Source organism: Equus quagga, chromosome 10, assembly GCF_021613505.1.
Source record: "Equus quagga isolate Etosha38 chromosome 10, UCLA_HA_Equagga_1.0, whole genome shotgun sequence".
In the NCBI taxonomy this organism is placed as follows: Eukaryota; Metazoa; Chordata; class Mammalia; order Perissodactyla; family Equidae; genus Equus; species Equus quagga.
Window position 1 is genome coordinate 42,665,766 of NC_060276.1, and position 21,005 is coordinate 42,686,770.

At 38.6% G+C, this 21,005-nt stretch overlaps 1 protein-coding gene across 4 annotated transcripts in view; it reads left to right on the forward strand.

Annotated features, from left to right (window-relative positions):
• Positions 1 to 21,005, forward strand: part of SYTL4 (synaptotagmin like 4) — a 48,927-nt gene that overhangs the window by 15,333 nt on the left and 12,589 nt on the right. For 2 of the 4 annotated variants that reach the window (XM_046673958.1, XM_046673959.1), the window contains exons 2-9: positions 10,217 to 10,394; positions 10,647 to 10,862; positions 11,001 to 11,110; positions 11,331 to 11,433; positions 19,206 to 19,307; positions 19,779 to 19,854; positions 20,196 to 20,286; positions 20,402 to 20,505. In XM_046673958.1, the coding sequence (XP_046529914.1) occupies positions 10,285 to 10,394; positions 10,647 to 10,862; positions 11,001 to 11,110; positions 11,331 to 11,433; positions 19,206 to 19,307; positions 19,779 to 19,854; positions 20,196 to 20,286; positions 20,402 to 20,505 (912 nt within the window). In that variant the 5' untranslated portion in view covers positions 10,217 to 10,284. The remainder of the gene's footprint in view (positions 1 to 10,216; positions 10,395 to 10,646; positions 10,863 to 11,000; positions 11,111 to 11,330; positions 11,434 to 19,205; positions 19,308 to 19,778; positions 19,855 to 20,195; positions 20,287 to 20,401; positions 20,506 to 21,005) is intronic. The other 2 variants (XM_046673960.1, XM_046673961.1) reach the window with 2 other exon arrangements.

Below are 21,005 nucleotides of genomic sequence, written 5' to 3' on the forward strand. Positions count from 1 at the left end.
AACCTCACAATATGTTGTAATTTTTTTTTGCTCTAAACAGTCGATTATATTTTTAAAGGAGATTTAAATAATAAAAAAAAAACTTTACCCACATAGTTATCATTCTATGTGCTCTCCCTTCCTTTTTGTAGACTCATATTTCTATCTGGTATTATTTTTCTTCTGCCTAAATGACTTCCTTTAACATATTTTATAGTACAGATCTGCTGTTGATTAATTTTTTCAACTTTTGCATGTTTGAAAGTCTTAATTTCACCTCTATTTTTGAATGATATTTCACTGGGTTTAGAATTCTAGGTTGACAGATTTTTTTTCTTTCCATATTTTAGGGATGTTCCACTCTTTTCTCATTTGCATTGTTTCCAATGATAAATTTACTTTCATCATTATCTTTGTTCCTCTGTATGTAACACCCCCCCCCCCATTCCTAGCTGCTTTTAGGGTTTTCTCATTATCTCTGGTTTTAAGTAATTTGACTATGGTGTGCTATATGGTGTAGTTTTCTTTATATTTCTTGTGTGTGAAGTTCATTGAGCTGCTTGGATCTGTGCATTTACAATGCTCATCAAATTTAGAAAAATTTTGGCCGTTATTTCCTCAAATATTTTTTATTGCCCTCATTTCCTTTAGTGACTCCAATTACATCTATATGAGACAGCTTAAAGTTGTTCCACAGCTCGTTAATGCTCTGTTCTTTTTTTTCAGTCTTTTTTCTTTCTGTTTCATTTGGATAGTTTCTATTGCTGTGTCTTTAAGTTCACTAATCTTTTCTACTACTATGTGTAATCTGCTGTTAATCTCATCCTATGTATTTTTCATCTCAGACATTGTAGGTTTTATCTCTAGGTTTGATTTGAGTCTTTTTGATATTTCCATGTCTTTAATTTTTTGAAATATGGAATACTGTTATAATAACTGTTTTAATGACTTAGTTAATTCTGACATTTGTTTCAGCTCTTGGTCAGTTTTTGATTGATTTTTTTCCTCATCATGGCCTGTATTTTCCTGCTTTTTTGCATGCCTGTTAATTTTTTATTGAGCACCATATATTTTGAATTTTACCTCATTGGGTGCTGCACATTTTTATATTTCTATAAACATTCTTTGGCTCTGTTCTGGGATGTACTTGAGTTGCCTGGAAACAGATTGGTCCTTTCAGGCTTTGCTCTTTAGATTTGTTAGGCAGGACCAGAGCCGTCAGAGTGTACAGCTAATTGTTTCCCATTATGGAGGCAAGACCCTTCTGAGTTCTCTGCCCAGTGCCCTGTGAATCATGACGTTTTCTAGTTTGGCTGGTGGAACAGGCAAACTCCTAGCCCTGTGTGAGTGACACGTACTGTTCTTTTGAATCCTTTCAGCTGGTTCTTTCCCTTGCTTAGGGTAATTTCCTCATAGGCATGCCACGTGCTGATCAGTCCTTTGCTGAATACTCAAGGAGGACCCTCTGCAGTTCTCGGAAGATCTCTCTCTATGCAGCTCTCTCAGGTATTCTGTCCTATGAACCAACCACTTGGGTTTTCCCAGACTGCCAGCTCTGTCACCTCAACCAGGGAGTTTACCAGGCTCTGCCTGCATTTCTCCTCCCTGTACCGTGGCCTGGAAACTGTCTCAAGACAGAGAGCCTAGAAAATCAGAGGGCTCACCCTATTTGTTTCCTGTCTCTCAGGGATCACAGTCCTTCATTGCCTGATGTTCAGTGTCTTGAAAGCCACCACTGTTTCATGTATTTTATCCATTTTTTGGGGGGAGGAGGCTTGTTTCAGGCAGAGTAGAAATCTGTTCTTTGTTACTCCATCTAGGCCAGAAGTCAAAGTCCACTGACATTTTATAATCCCAAATTTTCATGACCAATTATAATTTGTAGCCCAATTTCAAAACTAATCTTTCGAAAGTGTAGACACCATTAGTTCTAACTATCTATGTTCAAAAATATACAGAATCTGGCACACAGCAGTGTAAATCTCACATCACTAGTCAGTTTCTTTGTAAAACATAGTACATTTGCTTAACAACAGCAGTTTAATTCAGGACTTCTTGGTTAAACTAATACCCCTTGAAAGACTCTGGTTCACTTTTTCATGTTCAGTGAGGTATAAATTTTACCAAAATTGTCCATTGTCCTTGGCCCAAACAGCAAAATCCTTTTATCATATCACTCTGCTGGGATATGACTGATAATCCAATAGAATTTATAGGCAAAACCATCACATAATTACTACGTGTAAGTTTAGAGGAATAATTTAATACCAGTTCAACCTTTTTGCCCTTGAGCATGGGTCAATTTTTCTGAAATTCTTCTGTCATCTCTAAAGTTGTCATCACAGTTCTCCACTTAAAAAAATGCCTGAAACTTTAAATGGTGTCTAGATGCAGTTTAACTCACAATTCATCTGTGTTCTTTAAAAGAAAATAAATGTTACTTTGCAAGACCCAGTTAAGTCTTAAAGCACAAATGCACATATAAAAACTACAAAATAAAAATAGCTGTTACTTAGAGAGCATTCTCAGTTCACATTACTTTCAGCAATTTACCTATTTTTAAAACTCATTTAATCTTTATAACAAGCCCAAGACGGTAGGTAGTTATTACCTTCATTTTACAAATGAGGAAATTGAGGCACTGAGAGATGTAGTAACTTGCCCAAGGTCACACAGCTAGTAAATGGTGAAGTTGGGATTCAAATTCGGACAGTCTGGCTCCAGAGTCCATGCTCTTAACTGTGACATCATACTGCCTCAGGAAAACAAAAACACTTTTCTCTCAGCTCTATTACCGCTCTTCAGTTTCTGTGAGTTTAAGTTTAAACATATAAATACAAATAGATTTCTGAGTGAAGACATTTAATACACATTTATTGAACTCATACTGTGTATCAGACTAAGTAACCTCCTGAGGGTATGAAGTCCAGATACAGTGCCTGCCCTCAACAAGGTCACATCTGGTAGAAGGTTCTAGTTTGAGCATAAGTGTTGCCATCTTCACATTTGTATGTGCACTGCATGTTTGGGAGGGAGAGGGGTATGGATGTGCTCAACAAAGTAAACACAGAGAAAGGTGTTTTATTTGCTGCCTGGTGCAAGGACATTATTTGGTATTTTTCTAATTCACATCAGTTTCCATTTGGGGAACACCAACAATGATTTTTAAGCTGAGTACTATTCTTACAGGGAAGTTTTTTATATTCCTGTTTTTATAATCTAATTTTTACATTCCAGGCCCTTACCCAAGGTCATATAACTAATAAATAGCAGAGCTGGGATTTGAACCCAAGTCTGTCTTACACCACTATATTCTTTATTCCATGCTTCCTATAAGTTTGACCCAATTTTTGGTTTTTAGAACTGGTCCTCAGAATTTAAAATAATTTGAGTTAGCTCTCCCTACTCCTTCTTGAAAACTGTGTTAGTTTTAATACTCATTTATTAATTATTGTTATCTCCTAATCTATAGGACTAGGATATAAATTGGATATTTCCATTTGGGTGTAGAATTCTACATATGTTCATTATGTCAAGCTTCTTGTGTTGTTCAACTTGTCTATGTATTGACTAATTTTTTATCTGCTTGTACTATCAATAATTGAAAGGGGTATGTTAACCTCCCATTGTGGTGGTAGATTTTTCAGTTCCCCTTGCTTTTGTAAGTATTTGCATTAAAATATTATCCTGAATTTTGAGCAATAAATGTGTATGATTTTCTAACTAAACAAACCATGTTTTCTAAAATACCTTCTTGTGAGCATGAGGTCCCACAAGGATGCTGTATTAAGATATTTCATCTGAGTCTTGACACCCCGCAACTAACATGGAACAGATTGTCCATCAGAGCTTGGATTTAGACACTCATGTTATCTGAGCTGTGGTCTTCTCGATAGATAATCCTTGCCCTTTTGACTACATACCTGTAATTGAATTTTAATGAAGGACCTTAAGATTTTCTTAGGCTTTGGTTTCTCCACTAAACCCTAGTATCTGTCTAGGGTAAATATGAAAGGTCACAGGTTTTCTCACTTCAAATCTGTCTGGTTTTCTTCTTTGTGCCGCCATTATTTTTCTGAGTTATGTTTTTCAAAATGTGATGTACCATTTACCGTAAAAAATATATCACTTAACTCATTGCATATGAAAGCATATTTTTATTCCATATTTTCCTTTTTGAGTTTCTCGAAAATATTCTATCATATGGTATGGGGTGGTGGTGGCGGTGAGGCAGATGGCAGGTTTCTTCTTTAAGAAGTTAATGATAGGCAGGTGGGCCCCGTGGCCGAGTGGTTAAGTTCCCACACTCCGATTCGGCTACCTGGGGTTTTGCTAGTTTGGATCCTGGGCACGGACATGGCACTGCTCATCAGGCCATGCTGAGGCGGCGTCCCACATGCCACAACCAGAGACACTCACAACTAGAATATACAGCTAGGTACTGGGGGCTTTGGGGAGAAGAAGAAGAAAGAAAAAACAAAGAAGTTAATGATAGATTTAGTACAATTATGGTTTCTTCTTTGACCTATGAGTTATTAAGAAGTGTCTTTAAATTTCCAAAAAGTATTGGGATTAAAAATTATCTTTTGTTATTCACTTCCTATTTAATTTCCTTGAGATCAAAGAACATGGTCTGTATGAGAATGACTTCTTTGAAATTTACTGAGACTAGAATTATAACCCAGTACGATGGTCATTTTCGGTGGTAAAAGTTCCATATGTGCTTGAAAAGAACGTGATTCTCCAGTTGCATATAGAATTCTACATGTTTCCATTAAATCAAACTTATTTTGTGTTTCAACTTGTCTATATTCTTACTAATTTTTTATCTGCTTCTACTATCAGTAATTGAAAGAGTTATGTTAATCACCCATTTTGATGGTCGGTTTTTTCAATTTCTCTATCTAGTTGTCCTTAATCTTCCTTTATATGTCTGGAGATGTTGTATTAGTGCATACAGGTTTATTTACTCTATGTAGTAATCCTCTTTATCCTTTATAATACTGTTATTGTCTTGAAGTTTTATTTTTTAGATGTTAATATAGCTACCTCAATTTTCTTTCGGTTAGCATTTACCTGGTATATCTTTTCCCATCTGTTTAGTTTTAATCTTTCCTGTCCTTATGTTTTGGATGTGTCCCTTGTAAAATGGCACATAGGTGGAGTTTTACATTTTATCCAGTCTGTTAATCTCTGTATTTTAAAGAGTGATTTTTGCCCCCACGTTTTTTATGTTTATTAGTATGTTGGAGCTTGTTTTTACCATCTTACTTTTTGCTTTTTATTTGTCTCATTTTTTTCTATGCTTTATTTTTCCTCCTTTCCTTTAAATTTTTTTTTTTATTCTGTTTTCTTCTCCCCACTACTGATTCCACAAGATCCCATCTCAAGTGAGCTGGCTGGGAACAGGGTTAGTGTTGGAAATAACAGCAACCCATGGTCGAAGGTAGGGCAGGAGATGGGATGTGGCTTTTCTGAAAGGAGTCAGATTGGCAAGTGATGGGGGAGAGGAGACAGGGAGCTGATGAAGGTCATGGCTGGTGGGCTCTGAAAATATTTTGTTTTACAGGTGTGAGACAAGGGTGTCTGATGGGACTGGAGGAAAGGGAAGTGGGAGTGTGCAATGAAGGGAGGCTTAAAATAGAACCCGAAGGGACTAGGTTAGGGAACTGAACTAAAGGCAAGTAAAAAGATTTGTGGATGACAGTGAGGGTCCAGGTGAGGTTGGAGACCAGGAATTGTGCAGGACCTGGGTATAGAAGTAGACAAGGCAGACTACAGCATTGGTGCAGGTTTGGGATTTTGATGGGCAGTTGTGGCAGAGAGATCAAGGTACATGGATATGGAAGATACTGGTGAGAGTGGTACAAACATTGAGGTGTCTGGAGTCCAGGATGGGTAGGAAAGGAAGAAAGATCAGCAGGAGGCAAGTAGACCAAGAGAAAAGTGAGGGTGGGCTTGAGACTGTGGTCTTGATGAGGTTGAAGAACAGTATAGTGGGAGTGAGATGTGGTTGGAAAGTGGGGATCCTTGAATTTAAGATTTCAGAGTTGGGCAGTTCTGGTTGGTCAAGGCCGGGAGTGAAAAATAAAGGGAAGATGTATAATATAAGCAGTTCTGTTTTCTTATGGTGCTATCTTTATCTCAGCGATGTTCTTACTTCCCTGCCTTTTGATATTACTTATCAGAAGTAATTGTGCCAATGTACCTGTCTCATCACAGAACTCTGCTGCCTCTCCATAAGCACCAGTTTTCTAATAAATCTAGTTTTGTTCTCATTCCCTTTGTGCCTGGGCCATCCTTGGTCTTTAGCTGCCAGGCGACTGGGGATACCTCTTTCATCCAGGAGCTGCTGATTTTTTGGCCAGTGCTTCAACCATAATCACACATATGGGAATTCATTTCCACAATGCTTTTGATTGCGCTGTTCAATGTTTTATAATTGCTTTGGCCATGATCCTGCCTGGAGGGACCCAGTAGGGCACTAGCTCTAGAATCAGATTGCCTGGGCTTGAATCCCAGCAACTTCATTTGCTTGCTGTTTATTTTTGGGCAAGTTAACCTAACCTCTCCTGAGTCCTCATCTATAAAATTGGGGATACTAATAGTACCTCACTCTCGGGTTGTTGTGAGGATTAGATTAGTTAGTATATGTAAAGTACTTGTTACCTGGCATAGAGTAAATTCTCAGTAAATGGAACTGTTGGGGTGATGATGATCAACAATAGTGGTGGCATATGCAACACTGTGAGCCAAATATTGTGTTAGGTGCTATGCCAGACACATCGAAGAATATTAAAAAGTCCTTGTTCTCATGGAGAATATATATTCTTGGGGATAAGAGCTAAGAATTCTTCCTCAAGACTGCCTAAGAAAGGGACTGTGAAAGAGGCTTAGTGTCTTATAGTTCAATAAAGACCAGGAAATAGCCAACTCGAGAAAATGTTGAGGTTTCAGGAACCTGTATAGTTTGCTGTGTTGTTTATACTCTCTGTTGTCCTGTAGGTAGTTAGTAAAAAAAAAATTTAAAGTGAAAAGGGCTTGTAGTCTAGTTTCAAGAGAGAGCACAGAAGGTAAGTATAATCCTCATTTCCCTTTTCACTATGTCTTTCTCGGGCTCTTCGACTCCTGTGACTACCAAATCTCTGTTTTCAAATACAGTCTCTCTTCCTGAGGTCCAGCCCTGTGCTTCTAACTACTTCTGGGCCTAATTCCCTGAATATCCTGTATGCAGCACAAACTCAGTATGACTAAAATGAAACTTCTTGCCTTACTTCCAAACCTGTTTCTTCTCTTATAATCCTTATGGCTGTTAGGGCTATCGCTAGCATCAGTTGTTTAACCTAGACGTGCAAGGTAGGCATCTTTGACTTCGCCTTCTTCATCCTCTCAGTCACTCCATTCTGTTGATTTTACTTCTCAAAGCTCTTCTGTGTCCCTTTGGCTTGCTGCCCTGGTTTAGGCCTGCCCTGTAGCAGATTCAGTGAGTGTGTGTACTCCAAATATGTATTCCAAACGTTGTGATTGGCCCTTTAACACATATTACCGGATTTTCATTTTCTTGACAACTTTGTGAGGTAGGTCATTTTGTAGATGAGAAACTAGAGGATGACAGAAATAAAATGACTTGTCCAGTTGGTTAGAAGCACACTTAGTAAACCTAGATTATCTTTTGTCTGGACTACTGCAATAATCCTGCTGTCTCCTTTGAATTTTCCTTTTTGATATTTAAAAGTAAGACGTATTAGAAAGTCAGAGCTATATAAAATAAAAAGTGAAAGTTGCCCCTCCCAATTCTACTCCCCAAGAGAAACCAATGATACTGGTTTTTGTTCTAGACCTTTTTCTTTGCATATACAAATGTATAGATAAATACCAAAGAGATCATACAGTATAGTCTTGCAACTACTTCTTTTTCACTCAGGGAGGTATTTTCATACAGATCTACTACATTTTTTTGATGGATGCATAGTATGCCATTATATGGAAGTATTATTTTGTTTTGATGATTCCTCTGTTAAAGAGCTTTTTGTCTTTCTCTGTCTGACATATTTCACTTAGCATAATACCCTCAGGTCCCTCCATGTTGTCACAAATGGCACGATTTCTTCTCTTTTATGGCTGAGTCATATTCCATTGTATATATCTTCTTTATCCATTCATCAGTTGATGGACACTTGGGTTGCTTCCATGTCTTGGCTGTTGTGAATAATCCTGCAGTGAACTTAGGGATGCATAAATCTTTTTGAATTGTTGATTTCATGTTTTTTGGATAAATACCCAGTAGTGGGATAGTTGGATCATATGGTATTTCTATTTTCAATTTTTTGAGGAATCTCCGTACTGTTTTCCATAGTGGCTGCACCAGTTTACATTCCCACCAGCAGTGTACAAGGGTTCTGTTTTCCCCCCATCCTCTCCAACACTCGTTATTTCTTGTCCTGTTAATTATAGCCATTCTGACCGGCATGAGGTGATATCTCATTGTAGTTCTGGTTAGCATTTCCCTAATAATGAGTGATGTTGAACATCTTTTCATGTGCCTATTGGCCATCTGTAAATCTTCTTTGGAAAAATGTCTATTCATATCCTCTGCCCATTTTTTGATTGGGTTGTTCCTTTTTTGTTGTTGAAATGTATGAGTTCTTTATATATTTTGGAAATTAACCCCTTGTTGGATATATGATTTGCAAATATTTTCTCCCAGTTGGTGGATTGTCTTTTCATTTTATTGATGGTTTCCTTTGCCATGAAGAAGCTTTTTAGTTTGATGTAAACCAGAGGGGAAGGGAATGATGGGAGGGCAAAAGGGGTAAAGGGGCACATAGGTATGGTGATGGATGGAAACTAGACTTTTGGTGGTGACCACGATGCAGTCTATACAGAAGCCGAAATATAATGATGTACACCTGAAATTTACACAATGTTATAAACCAGTGTGACCTCAATAAAATAAAAAAAGAACTTTTTCATTTTACTCTTGCAAATAATGTTGCAATAACATTCTTGTACATTTACCCTTGAATGCACATTTGTGTGTGATTATTTCTATTGGGTAGATTCTTAGAAGTGGTATTGCTTGGCTAAGGAGTATGCATATTTTACGATGTGTTATGTACTACCAAGCCACTTAAATTTGTTCTTTGAATCAATCTTCCACACTATAGCTAGAGTGATCTCTGTAATATGAATTTGATCGTGTGATTTCCCAACCTGAAAAACAAAGTAGGAACAAAGGTGTTTGATGGATTTCTATTGTCCATGTCATAAATTTTTAAATTCTTAATTTTTAAGAGTATTTGAGAGTTATAAAGTCTGGCCCCAACCTATCCTTCCTACCATTCTCCCCCACCAACAAACATACTCTGTTCTATAAGGCAAAATCCACCTCTTCTGTAAAACATTTCATGTATACAACTCTCTCTCTTCTCTCTCTATGCAAGATAGAATTAGTTACTTCCTTCTCTAAGTTCCCACAACACTTAATTTATTATCCCTCTGACAGCACTTTGTACATTGTACTGTATTTAGATATATCTGTCTCCCCTACTACTCTGTGAACTTCTTAAGGACAGGAACTGTGTCTTACTCATCTCTGTATCTCCAGCACTTTGCACAAAGCCTGTCAGAGTGGGTGCTCAGCAAATGTGCGGGAAATGACTGAAGATATTCTTGAGGTAGTGTTAACAATAAGAACTTTAGGAGATAGAGTAGGTGATGGAAGTTTTGAAGTGTAGCAGAAAGCTGACTGACTCCTAGGAACATGGAAGCTAGTGAGGAAAGGAGAAATGGGCTTCAATTGGCAGGAGTCCCCATGTGATTTTCTCCTCCACTACAGAGACTAGCTGTCTGATTATTTGGGTTAATAGACTTGGGACTTGAGAACATTTAAAGTTCATTTAAACATTTAAAGTTGAAAATAGGATGATTGAGGATCCACTTGGTGGAGGGGGTGTTTGACTCAGCTGTTCTGTGCTCTTTCCAGACTAAGATGATTATGCTGAAAGACGCAACTCTTTCCCAGAGTCATGAATGAGTTTTTCTTCTTGAAAAATCAAAGCCCCTTCATTTTCAGGGCAGGATTCAGGTGGGAGTAGGAACGGTAGAAAGATCAGATACTTCTATGCTGTCTCTTTAGCCTGGCTCAAGGGGGAAGTAGCTTAACCAAAGGCTCGAGGGCTGTGGGCCTATTCTTGAGTCAATTACCTGTGTGAAATTAGTTCTTATCTTATTTCAGGCAACTCGTAGCTCTCCTGGTCTGATTGCTTTGAAGAAAGAAGAGTAGAAGAAGGAATAGAAGAAATCATGTCGGAGATACTTGACCTGTCTTTTCTGTCTGACTTGGAAAGGGATTTGATCCTCAGTGTTATTCAACGAGATGAGGAGCTCCGGAAAGCGGACGAGAAAAGGATTAGGTAAGAGTCCCAGGAAAACCATGGGTTCCCAGGCCTTTGACCAATGATGTCTGGACTTTTCCTTATACCCCTCATCTGACTTTCAGAGGAACTTGTATATGAGCTTTACAACCCCTCATTGGGTCTGGTTGGGCTCTGAGGTTGTTGCTTTCACAGAACCAAATAGTCTTACTGTCTCTACACCTCAACCCCTCTCCATCCGGCCTATACAGATTCTGAATCCACTTGTGCTTCTCTTTTTGGTCTTGGCAGGCGACTGAAGAATGAGTTACTGGAGATGAAAAGGAAGGGGGCCAAGAGGGGCAGCCAACATTATAGTGATAGGACATGTGCCCGGTGCCAGGAAAGCCTGGGCCGTTTGACTCCCAGGACCAACACTTGTCGGGGTTGTAATCACCTGGTGTGCCGGGATTGCCGCATCCAGGAAAGCAATGGTACCTGGAGGTGCAAGGTGTGCACCAAGGAAATGTGAGTGTTGTCTATGGCTGAGAAGAGAGGGGAAATGAGGCCTCTAGGTGTGATGAGAATTTCTCTCCTCAGCCTTTGTTGGTTGAATAACAAGGGCCATTTTTTATCCATATGTTATTTTCTTTTATTCCATCCCAGAGAGCTGAAGAAGGCAACTGGAGACTGGTTTTATGACCAGAAAGTGAATCGCTTTGCTTACCGCACAGGCAGTGAGATAATCAGGATGTCCCTGCGCCGCAAACCTGCAGGTACCAGACCTGTCTGGAAATGGTTCCTTGAGATGCTTGACCTCAGTGAGAGATCCTCTGGTGTGGAATCCTAGGGTATTCTTACTGGTGGTGTCTTCACTCCATGGGCTCAGCCTGTTTGTGGGAAATATAAAGATTGTATTGCCGTCCCGTCTGCAAGTGCAGTGTGTTTCCCTTTCCCCACTCATCATCACCACTCTGCCGTGCTTTTGTTTTGAAGTGAATAAAAGAGAGACAGTGGGACAGGCCCTCCTTCATCAGCCACAGATAGGCGATATCTGGCCAGGAAGAAGGATCATTCAGGAGCAAAAGAAGGAGGCCAGGTAAGAACCAAGCAATCATTTAGAGAAATGCTACATGTCCCTTTAATTCTATTTTTTTTTTAGTTTCTTTTATTTATAAAATAGTAGATATTCATTATAGGAAAATTTGGAAAGTACATAAAAGAATAAAGAAGGAGGAAAAAAAATTTCTAATCCTGCTACCCACATCTAAACATTAACATTTTGGCATATTTACTTTGTTCTTTATAAGAGCAACTTGAATACAAATAAAAATAACACATACTCATTATTAAAAATTTAACCAGTAGAGGAAATAATAAATAAAACAACAAATCACTCAAATTCCTACTACCCCACTATTCACATTATGTGAAAATTATTTCAGATATCTTTTGTGCATAAATATAGATAGAGAGATGGGTGCGTGGATAGACTGAAAAACCTTTATAATAATGGATCATAATATACTAAAAAAATTCTGTTTAATTTTGCTTGAACTTAGGATAAAATACTGAAATAAAATTGAAGAATTGCTAATCTTCAGGCAAATGTTTCTTTACCGTAAAAAATATTAGTCATTAATATCCCTCTAAGTTTAAGAAAAAATATTATTAAAACCATTGAGCAGTTAGTCATTTTTTTCTAGTGTCTTTTTGGTTATAACCTTATTGAGATGTAACTCACATAACATACAGTTCGCCCATTTATAGTGTACAGTACGATGGTTTTTAGTATATTCACAGAATTGTGCAACCACCACCTAAATTGATTTTAGAACTTTCATCACTTTAAGAAGAAACCCGGTACCCTTTAGCTATCACTCCCCCCAACCTTCCTGCCCTTCCCCATCGCTAGGCAATCGCTGATTTACTTTCTGTCTCTATATATTTACCTATTCTGGACATTCTGTTTAAATGGAATTATGTAATGTGTGGTCCTTTGTGACTGTCTTCTCTTAATATACTGTTTTCAAGGTTCATCCATGTTGAAGCATGTATCAGCACTTCATTTCTTTTTATTGCCAAATAATATTCCATTATATGTGTATACCACATTTGTTAATCTGTTCATCTGTTGATGGACATTTGGATTGTTTCCACTTTTTGGCAGTTATAATTAATGTTGTTCTGAACATTCGTTATGAGTTTTTGTGTGGACATATGTTTTCATTTCTCTTAGGTAGATACCTAAGAGTGGAGTTGCTGGGTCAAATGGTCATTTAGTCATTTTTTAAATCTACCTGTTTCAATACTAAACATTATCGGTGGGCTCCCTGCCATGAAAGAGGCGATTAGCTTTCTTACACTTCCTCCCAACTGTTTCCCCTACTCCCACTTTTTATTACTCAAATTATTTTTTACTTTGTCAGGACTTAAAACATTTATATTCTGTTATGCAACCATAAATCATCTGCTTGTTTTATCTGTTTGTTCAGTTTTAGTTCGTATTTAAAAGGATTGTGTGCTTACAGTCAGGCTTGGACTATGGCTTCTCTATATTTCTGAATTCTTTGATTTATTTCTTGGTTGTCTGAAGTTCCTTCAAGAAGGGCTCGCGGGTGCTGTATTTCTTTCTTTCTTTCCTGTTAAGAATGTCTCCTACTGCCTTTATACTTGAACAATCTGTTGGCTGGATACTATATTCTTGGGTCACACTTTCTTTCCCTCAGAATGTTGTAGACATTACTCCATTGTCTTCTGCCACTGAATGTAACTGTGGAGAAGTCTGAGGCCAGCTAGCCTCTTGTAGGTAATTTACTCTATGTGTGTGTGTGTCTGTGTGTATATGCTTGAAAAATTCCTTTTATTTTTCTTGAAGTTTAGTAACTTAACAAGGATGTATCTCAATGGTGATTATCCTGTATGATTTTTCCCTAATATGAGGTGTGTCCTTGATGAGTTCTGTCTTCATTGCTGGAAAATTTTTCTGCATTGTATCCTCTGAACTCTTTTTCTGTTTCGTTAGTTAAGTTCTCCACCTCAGGGACATTGCCTTTCTTTATCCTCCATTTCTGTCCTTTTCTTTAACTATCACATGCAGAGAAAAAGAGAAAGATGAAAGCAATTAACCACGATTAGCCCAACCCTTTCCTCTTTGTTATTACTTTGATTTTCTTCCTTCCCTTCTTCGCTCCCTCCCTTCCTTTTTCCTGTATCTAGTTTACTTATTTGAATGAATCATCTTGTTTAGGTTTTAATTTGTTCTTTGCTCTCAGTCTTGCCTTTTCTCTAATTTTGTTGTTTTATCATCTTGTATTTGAGCTCTTGTGCTTTATCAAATATATATTCATATTAAGTTCCTCTGTAGTATAAAGCACTCGCAAGAAATCTACTTCTTTTCCTATGGTTATATTCTTCTCCAGAATGGGTTCTTCATCCATCTTACAAGTTGTTTCTATTTCTCCGCAGCCCATGGCATATTTATATATCTGCCTGACCGTTTCTTTTCATTTTGCTCCTGTTTAACATGGGAAGTTCTGTCTACGTCTTTTATTTGCTCTGATATAGTGTGTGTGAATTCTTCTTGACAGGCCTCTCACATCAACTTGAAACAATTTATTTCTTCCCCCCACACAACTATACTTTAGTTTAAGGATAGAATATTGCTTTCTTTTTTTTTCCTACATTTTTTAAATTGAGATAACATTGAGTTCTATATACTTCTGTTTTGTAACCCGAGGGGAGGGGCAAAAGGCAACTTGGGGGTCCTGGGTTTTGGTCTCCTGAAGTTGTCTTAAAGGTCTGGGCTCACTCAGTCCAGCTCTGGCTGCATCCTCTAGCTCAAACCAGTGCCACAAGAGATGACATACCCCAGCAGTCTCGTCTGCCTTTGTTGGGGTCCCCCAGTGATACTTGGGGCCACAGATCTTGAGGACTTATGTTTTCCTTAACTTATCCCAGGACTGCCTACTCACGTGGTCTGCACATCTCCACACTGGAAGGAGTTTTTCTGAGCTGAATATTTCTTCTGTTTTCTTGGCTGTGACTTTTTGAACTTTATGACTTGAGGCTTTACTCCTTTCCTCATTTCGTTGCTGCTGGTGAATTTTTGGCTTTTTATTTGTTTTTCTCTTTCCTAACTTCCCCTCAAACAAAGAGAAATGATTTTATCATGTTTTATATGATTGTTGGAAAGCAATATAGAAATATAAAATGAGTTCCCAGTAACCTCACTGCTTCTGCCCCAGACAATTATAAATAGTCATTAATAGTTTTGGTGTATATATTACCAGACTGTCTAAATGTACAAATATGGGTTGGATTCTTAAATTTTAACTTCTTTTTTGAAGAAGGTTGTTCTATATACATGTTAAGTAAAAAAAAGAAAGAAAGCTTTAAAAACTCAATAATACGGATAACCCAACAGAAACTGGGCGAAAGATTTGAACAGACATTTCCCCAAAGACAATATATAGATGTCAAATAAGCACATGAAAAGATGTTCAACATCATTAGTCATTAGGGAAATGCAAATTAAAATCACAATGAAATACTACTCTACCCACTAGAATGGCTAAAATTGAAAAGACTGACCGTGCCAATTATTGGTGAGGATGAAGAGCAACTGGGATTCTCGTACCCTGCTAGTGGGCATGTACAACGGTGCAGCCACGTTGAAAAACAGTTTAGTAGTGTCTTAACAAGTTAAATGTGCACCCACCTCGTGATTCAGCCATTCTATCCCTGGATATTTACTCAAGAGAAGTGAAAGCATATGTCCATACAAAGACTTGGACATGAATGTTCATACAGCTTTATTTGTAATAGTCGAAACCTGGAAACGACCAGATATCTATCAACAGGTGAAGGGATAAACTGTGGTTTGTTTACACAATGGGCTACTAGTCAGCAATGGAAAGGAATGAACTACTGATGCATGCAACAGCATGATGAATCTCAAAATAATCATGCTGAGTGAAGGAAGCCAAAGAAAAAAGGGGATGTACTACTATATGATTCTGTTTGTAGAAAATTCTGGAAAATGCAAACTAAATTTTAGTGACAGAAAGCAAATCAGCACATACTTGGGGACAGGGGCAGGGAGGGAGGGACGGATTACGAAGGGGTGCACGGAAACTTTTGACAGTAATAGATGTTCACTAACTTAAATAACTCAAGGTGTAAAAGGAGAAAATTATAGAAAAACGTTAACATCTTTCCATGTCAGCACCAAGGGTCTACCTCATTCTCTTTGCTGCCTGTACCATGTTTTGTTGTATGTATGTCCTGCGAGTTTATCCACACGGCCTTGAGTGGGTGACTCATCTGTTCTAGGTGATGAGGCCCCCTTTTTCCTTTGTGGATAAGGATAAGAATGGCTTTTATTTCCTGAACGTGATTAACACATCTGACATCATCGGTCAGAATGTAATTTTTGAAACCTACTGCTTCTGGCTGTCTATGACCTCTCGTCTCATTGGACCCAGAAGACTCTTATTTGTCCTAAACATGGAAACAGATTAAGTGGTCATAAATGATCCTTTTCCATAAAATTATGGAGCCTTTGAGATAATTTAATTCAACCCCCTTATTTTTACAGAAAAGAAAGCAGGATAAGTGATTTACCTGAGATCATACAGATAGTTAGAGCCCAGGACTCCCATCTCTTAGTCTATTTTTTACTGCACAGATGTCAAATAATTGCTTTTTTGCCCTAGGGTTGTTTGTATCAGCCCTGGATCAGTACGTATTAATCTAGGAAAAAATACAAGCAGAACACCCTCTTCATGGACCATTGTTAAAGTACCTCTCTAGAGGAATGGTTCTAATTTGGCTTCTGTATTCTTTCGGGCAAAGAGGGGAAAAGATTGATTCTGAAGTAGAAATGAAATCAAGTTCCCTGCTATGTCTTGGACTATAAAGTTAATACATCTCTCAAGAAATGACCGCTGTTTCCCCTCTTCATGCCCTAGGATTTCCACCCCTGCTGTCTGTTTTCATCGAGCTATCTCAAACATCATGTGCTCACTTGGAAAGTTCATTCCTTCCTGCCTAAGACATTAGAGATTTTGGTTACTTTGTTCTTTGTTCATTTATTAGTTCATTCGTTTAACAAATATCTGTGAATGCCAACTATTTGCCAGGCTCTGTTTTAGGTAGTGGGATATGCTGGTGAACACCATAAGGTCCCTTGTTGGTGGAGCTTAGATCTGGGGGTAGGGGACACAGACAATAACTAATCAAGTAAATATATCATATCACATGTTGACAAGTGCAGTGGAGAAAATGAAGTAGACTAAAGGGATAGGGAGCATGGGAAAGCATGTGTACATATGTTGTTTTATTTAGGATAGCCAGGGAAAAGTCTTAATAATAAGGTGACATTTGAGCAAAGACATGAACCAAATGAGGGAACAAACCCAGAGAGTATCTGGGGGAAAAGCATTCTAGGCAGAGGCGGCATCAGGGATAAAGACACTAAGGTGAGTTTGTGTTTGGCATGTTTGAGTAACCTGGAACTGAGTGAGCCGGGGGGAGTGGCAGGAGATGAGGACAGAGGTGAGGTGAGAGCAGGTCATGTTGGACTTTACTGGCAATTTTAAGGACTCTGTCTTTTACTCTGAGTGAGAAAGACACCTCTGAGTGACATGATATTATTTTTCCTTTTTTTAAATTGAGGTAAAATTCATATAATATAAAATTAATCATTTAAAAAGTTTTAAAGTGTACAATTCAGTGGCTTTTAGTACTTTTAGAATGTTGTGCAATCATCACCACTATCTAATTTCAGAACATTTTCATCACTTCAAAAGGAAACCTTGCACCCATTAATCAGTCACTCCCCATTTCCCCCAGCCCGTAATCTACTTTCTGTCTCTATGGATTTGCCTGTTGTGGACATTTCACATAAGTAGAGTCATCCAAAATGTGGTTTGTATGACTGTCATACAAAAAGCTGTTTGTGTCTGGCTTCTTTCACTTAGCATGTGTTCAGGGTTCATCCATGTTGTAACGTGTATTAGTACTTCACTCTTTTTTATTGTTAATAATAATTCATTGTATGGATACACCACATTTCATTTATCCATTCATCCATTGATGGAAATTTAGACTGTTTCCACCTGTTGGCTATTGTGAATAATGCTACTGTGAACATTTGTGTACAAGTGTTTGGTGGACACATGTTTTCAGTTCTCTTAGGTATATACCTAGGAGTGGAATTCTTGGGTCATATGGTAATTCTATATTGGACTTATATTTTAAAAGCTCATTTTGGCTGTTGTATGTATGTAGATCGTATGGGGACAAGGACGGAAGTAGAATGTTCAGTTAAGAGGCATTGCAACCATCCAGGAGTTAGATGATGGTGGTTTGGACCAGAATAATGGCAGTGGAGGGGGTGAGAACTGGTCAGTTCTAGATATACATTGAAGATAGAGCCAAGAGGATTTGCTAACTGATTGGATTTGTATTGTGAGAGAACGAGGGAGTCAAGGATGATTCTTAAGATTTTTGACCTGAAAATTAAAAGGAAGGAGTTGCCATTTGATAAAATTGAGGGAAGAGCAGGTTTGGGAGAAGATTAAGGCCTTGGTTGTGGACTTGCTGCGTTTGAGACATCTAAGCAGAGATGTCAAGTCGGCTGTTGGAAATACAAGTCTGGCGTTTGAGTGAGAGAGAAATTTAGGAGTTATTAGTTTACAGAGGCTATTTAAAGCCATCAGACTAGATGAGATCATGTAGGGGTAATTTTAGATAGTGAAGAGAAGCAGTCCAGGGAATAGGCCTGGACACAATCCAAAGATTAGAGGTCTAGGAGATGAGGAAGGTCAAGCAAACGGGACTGAGAAGGAGCAGCCAGTGAGGTCAGAGGACCAGGAGAATGTGGGGTCCTAGCAGCCAGGTGAAATTCCTTGAGACACTTGAGGAAGAATTATTTTTCTCCTTTTCTTGCTGCTTTCACAAATTCCTCCAGGTAAGGGGCCTAGGAATTGTGTCCTTCCCTCTAGAGATGAGGACTGTTGTTTTGAATGATCAGGGTCATCTTTCATTCAGCTGAGAAAGAATTATGGTCATCTGACTACTGTCTTCAAAACATACTGCTTACTTATGTATATACTTTAAGCCCCACTGAGGGCATTTAGTCAAGAATTCAGTCAACAGATATTTGAGTGCCCACTCTATGCTGGTTTCTCTTCTAGGTATTGGGAACACAGCAGTGAACAAGATATGTGGTCACCGATCTCATGGAACTTAGTCTCATGGAGGAGAAAGACATTAAACAAATCATTTTTTAAAAATTATTGAACAAATTAAATAATTTGCTTAAAAGACATAAACAAATAATTACATGTGTGATGACTGCCACCAAGAAATCAGGATGCTTTAGGAGCACATGGGAAGGTTACTAATCTAGACTTGGGGTGGAAGCATGGTCAGAGAGGTTTGGAGGAATTGACATATAAGGAGAGACGTGAAGTAGTAGATTTAGCCAGGTGAAGAAAGATGGCCATTGTGGAAAGAACATCCCAGGCAGAGAAAAGAGGGAAGAGGCAGAGCTTTGGCATATTCATGGAACCAAAACAGCTTCATCATTCTGGAATGTAAAGTATAAGGAGAGGTGGAGGGTGAAAGATGAGTCTGGGGAGGTGAGTAGGGGTCAAACATTAGGGATTTTCTTGCCATGCTAAAGAGTTTTAACTGAATCCCAACAGCAGTGGGGAACCACTGAGAAGTTTTAAAAGTGTACTCAAATATTTAGCTTAGAAAAATCACTTAGGCTACCATTGTGAGTGGGCTAGGAGGAAGCCTGACTCCTCCTGGCAGGAGAGCCCACTCCCTTTACATATCAGCTCTTGGTTTTTATTCTAGTATGCCATTTGAAGTGACCAAGCTGAAAATTGGGAAGAGTGTGCTGGAGGCTGAGAGTGAGAGTCTGGATAGCTACACGGCTGACTCAGATAGCACGTCCAGGTGAGATCCCTGCCAGTCCCTGAACCTCCACCCAACCCGAGTTCTCATTTTGTTCTCTAGAGTCAGGATGCCTTCAGTATTCCTGACTTGTCCTTGGGAAGTCGAATGAAGTATTTTCTTTGACCTTGCCATAAGTCTTCCAGTAAGCACCTCTGCAGTTGGCTCTCAGCACAGTTTTCTGGAGCATGCTAGCTTCCACAGCCTGCTCCACCTTGGAAGAGTCTTCCTGGACCAGCAGCAACTGATGCTGTTGTCCCTTAGGAGTGGGGGTGTGAGTGGTTGTATTTACACAAAGTTGCTTATCTGATCGTCTACACTCCTTCAAGGTAAATCAGATGTGAAGTTTACCTTCTGGATTTGGTTACTACAGTGACACCAAGCCAGTGGCTCTTCTTCCATGGAGCTTGGGTCCCTAGAGAGAAGGGGGAGAAGAGGAGGTGATTGTGTTATAACTTCCGTGTCTACCTCTAGGAGAGACTCTCTGGATAAATCTGGCCTCTTTCCAGAGTGGAAGAAGATGTCTGCCCCCAAATCTCAAGTGGAAAAGGTAAGCTTTAGTTATTGGTTAGCACCTCTCTCTCTCTCTCGCTCTCTCGCTTTCTCTCTCTCTCTTTTTCCTTTAAATCAAGAATTCATCTAAACAAACTTTAGTTCAGATTCACTTGAGAGCATTGATCTAAGGTTTTGGTTGAAACATGTGAGCAAATAGATTTTGTACTACTTCCTAGGATTAAATTAAATTCCTAAGATTAAGTTGATCTTTCCTTTAAGTTTGTCATAGTTCACCGAAAATCTGAGCGTTTTTCTTCTTAAGGCTATCCTTCCTTACTCCGTCCTTCCACCTACCCAACTGTCCTTTTCCATTTCCTTGCCCCTATTCCTTCCTAGGAAATTCAGCCTGGAGGTCAAAATGTGGTATCTGTTGATGAGAGTGAAATGATATTCAAGAAGAACACCAGAAGAATCCTCAGGCCTTCAGGTAGCTGGTTTCCCTTCATGGCCTTTTGAAATTGATGTTCTGGGTACCCTTGATGTATTCTTGATATGGAGAAGAGTTGGTCTCTCTTGATATGGGGTTTTGGTCTTCCACTCAGAATACACTAAATCTGTGATTGATCTTCGCCCAGAAGATGTGGGGCATGAAAGCGGCTTCTTGGGAGACAGAAGCAAATCCGTGCCAGGCCTCAGTGTGGATATGGTAGGTACCCTTGTATTTCATTTGGTCACTGTATGAAATTTTATATATCTAGAGTTGACTGTCGTAGCTGATACTCTCAATCAACCTATTTAATTCTTTAGGAAAAACCAACATGAATCTTGATTCCCCCAAATTTCTAAAGTAAATGTTGCTCAGTTGCTTAAAGAAGAAGACTGTCTTCGCTGTCTCTTTTGTCTTCTAATACAGTGTTTGGTATATGGTTGGGGGCTCAAATAAACACTTATTTTGATTAAAATGTAGAGGGATGGCTGGGTTGGGGCAGTCAAATGGGAAAGAGATATTCTTATTTTATTCTTTTGAGATTTGAGAAAGATGGTTGTAATATAGTGTAGAAGCCTGAAATCAGGAGATGTAAAAATAAGGATATGTGCGTACATGTCCACATGACACCTCAGAGCTTAGCGACAATTAGGGCTCTTACTAAAGGAAGGATATTAGTCTTTGAACTTTTAAAAAATTTTTATTAACTGTGAATCTAT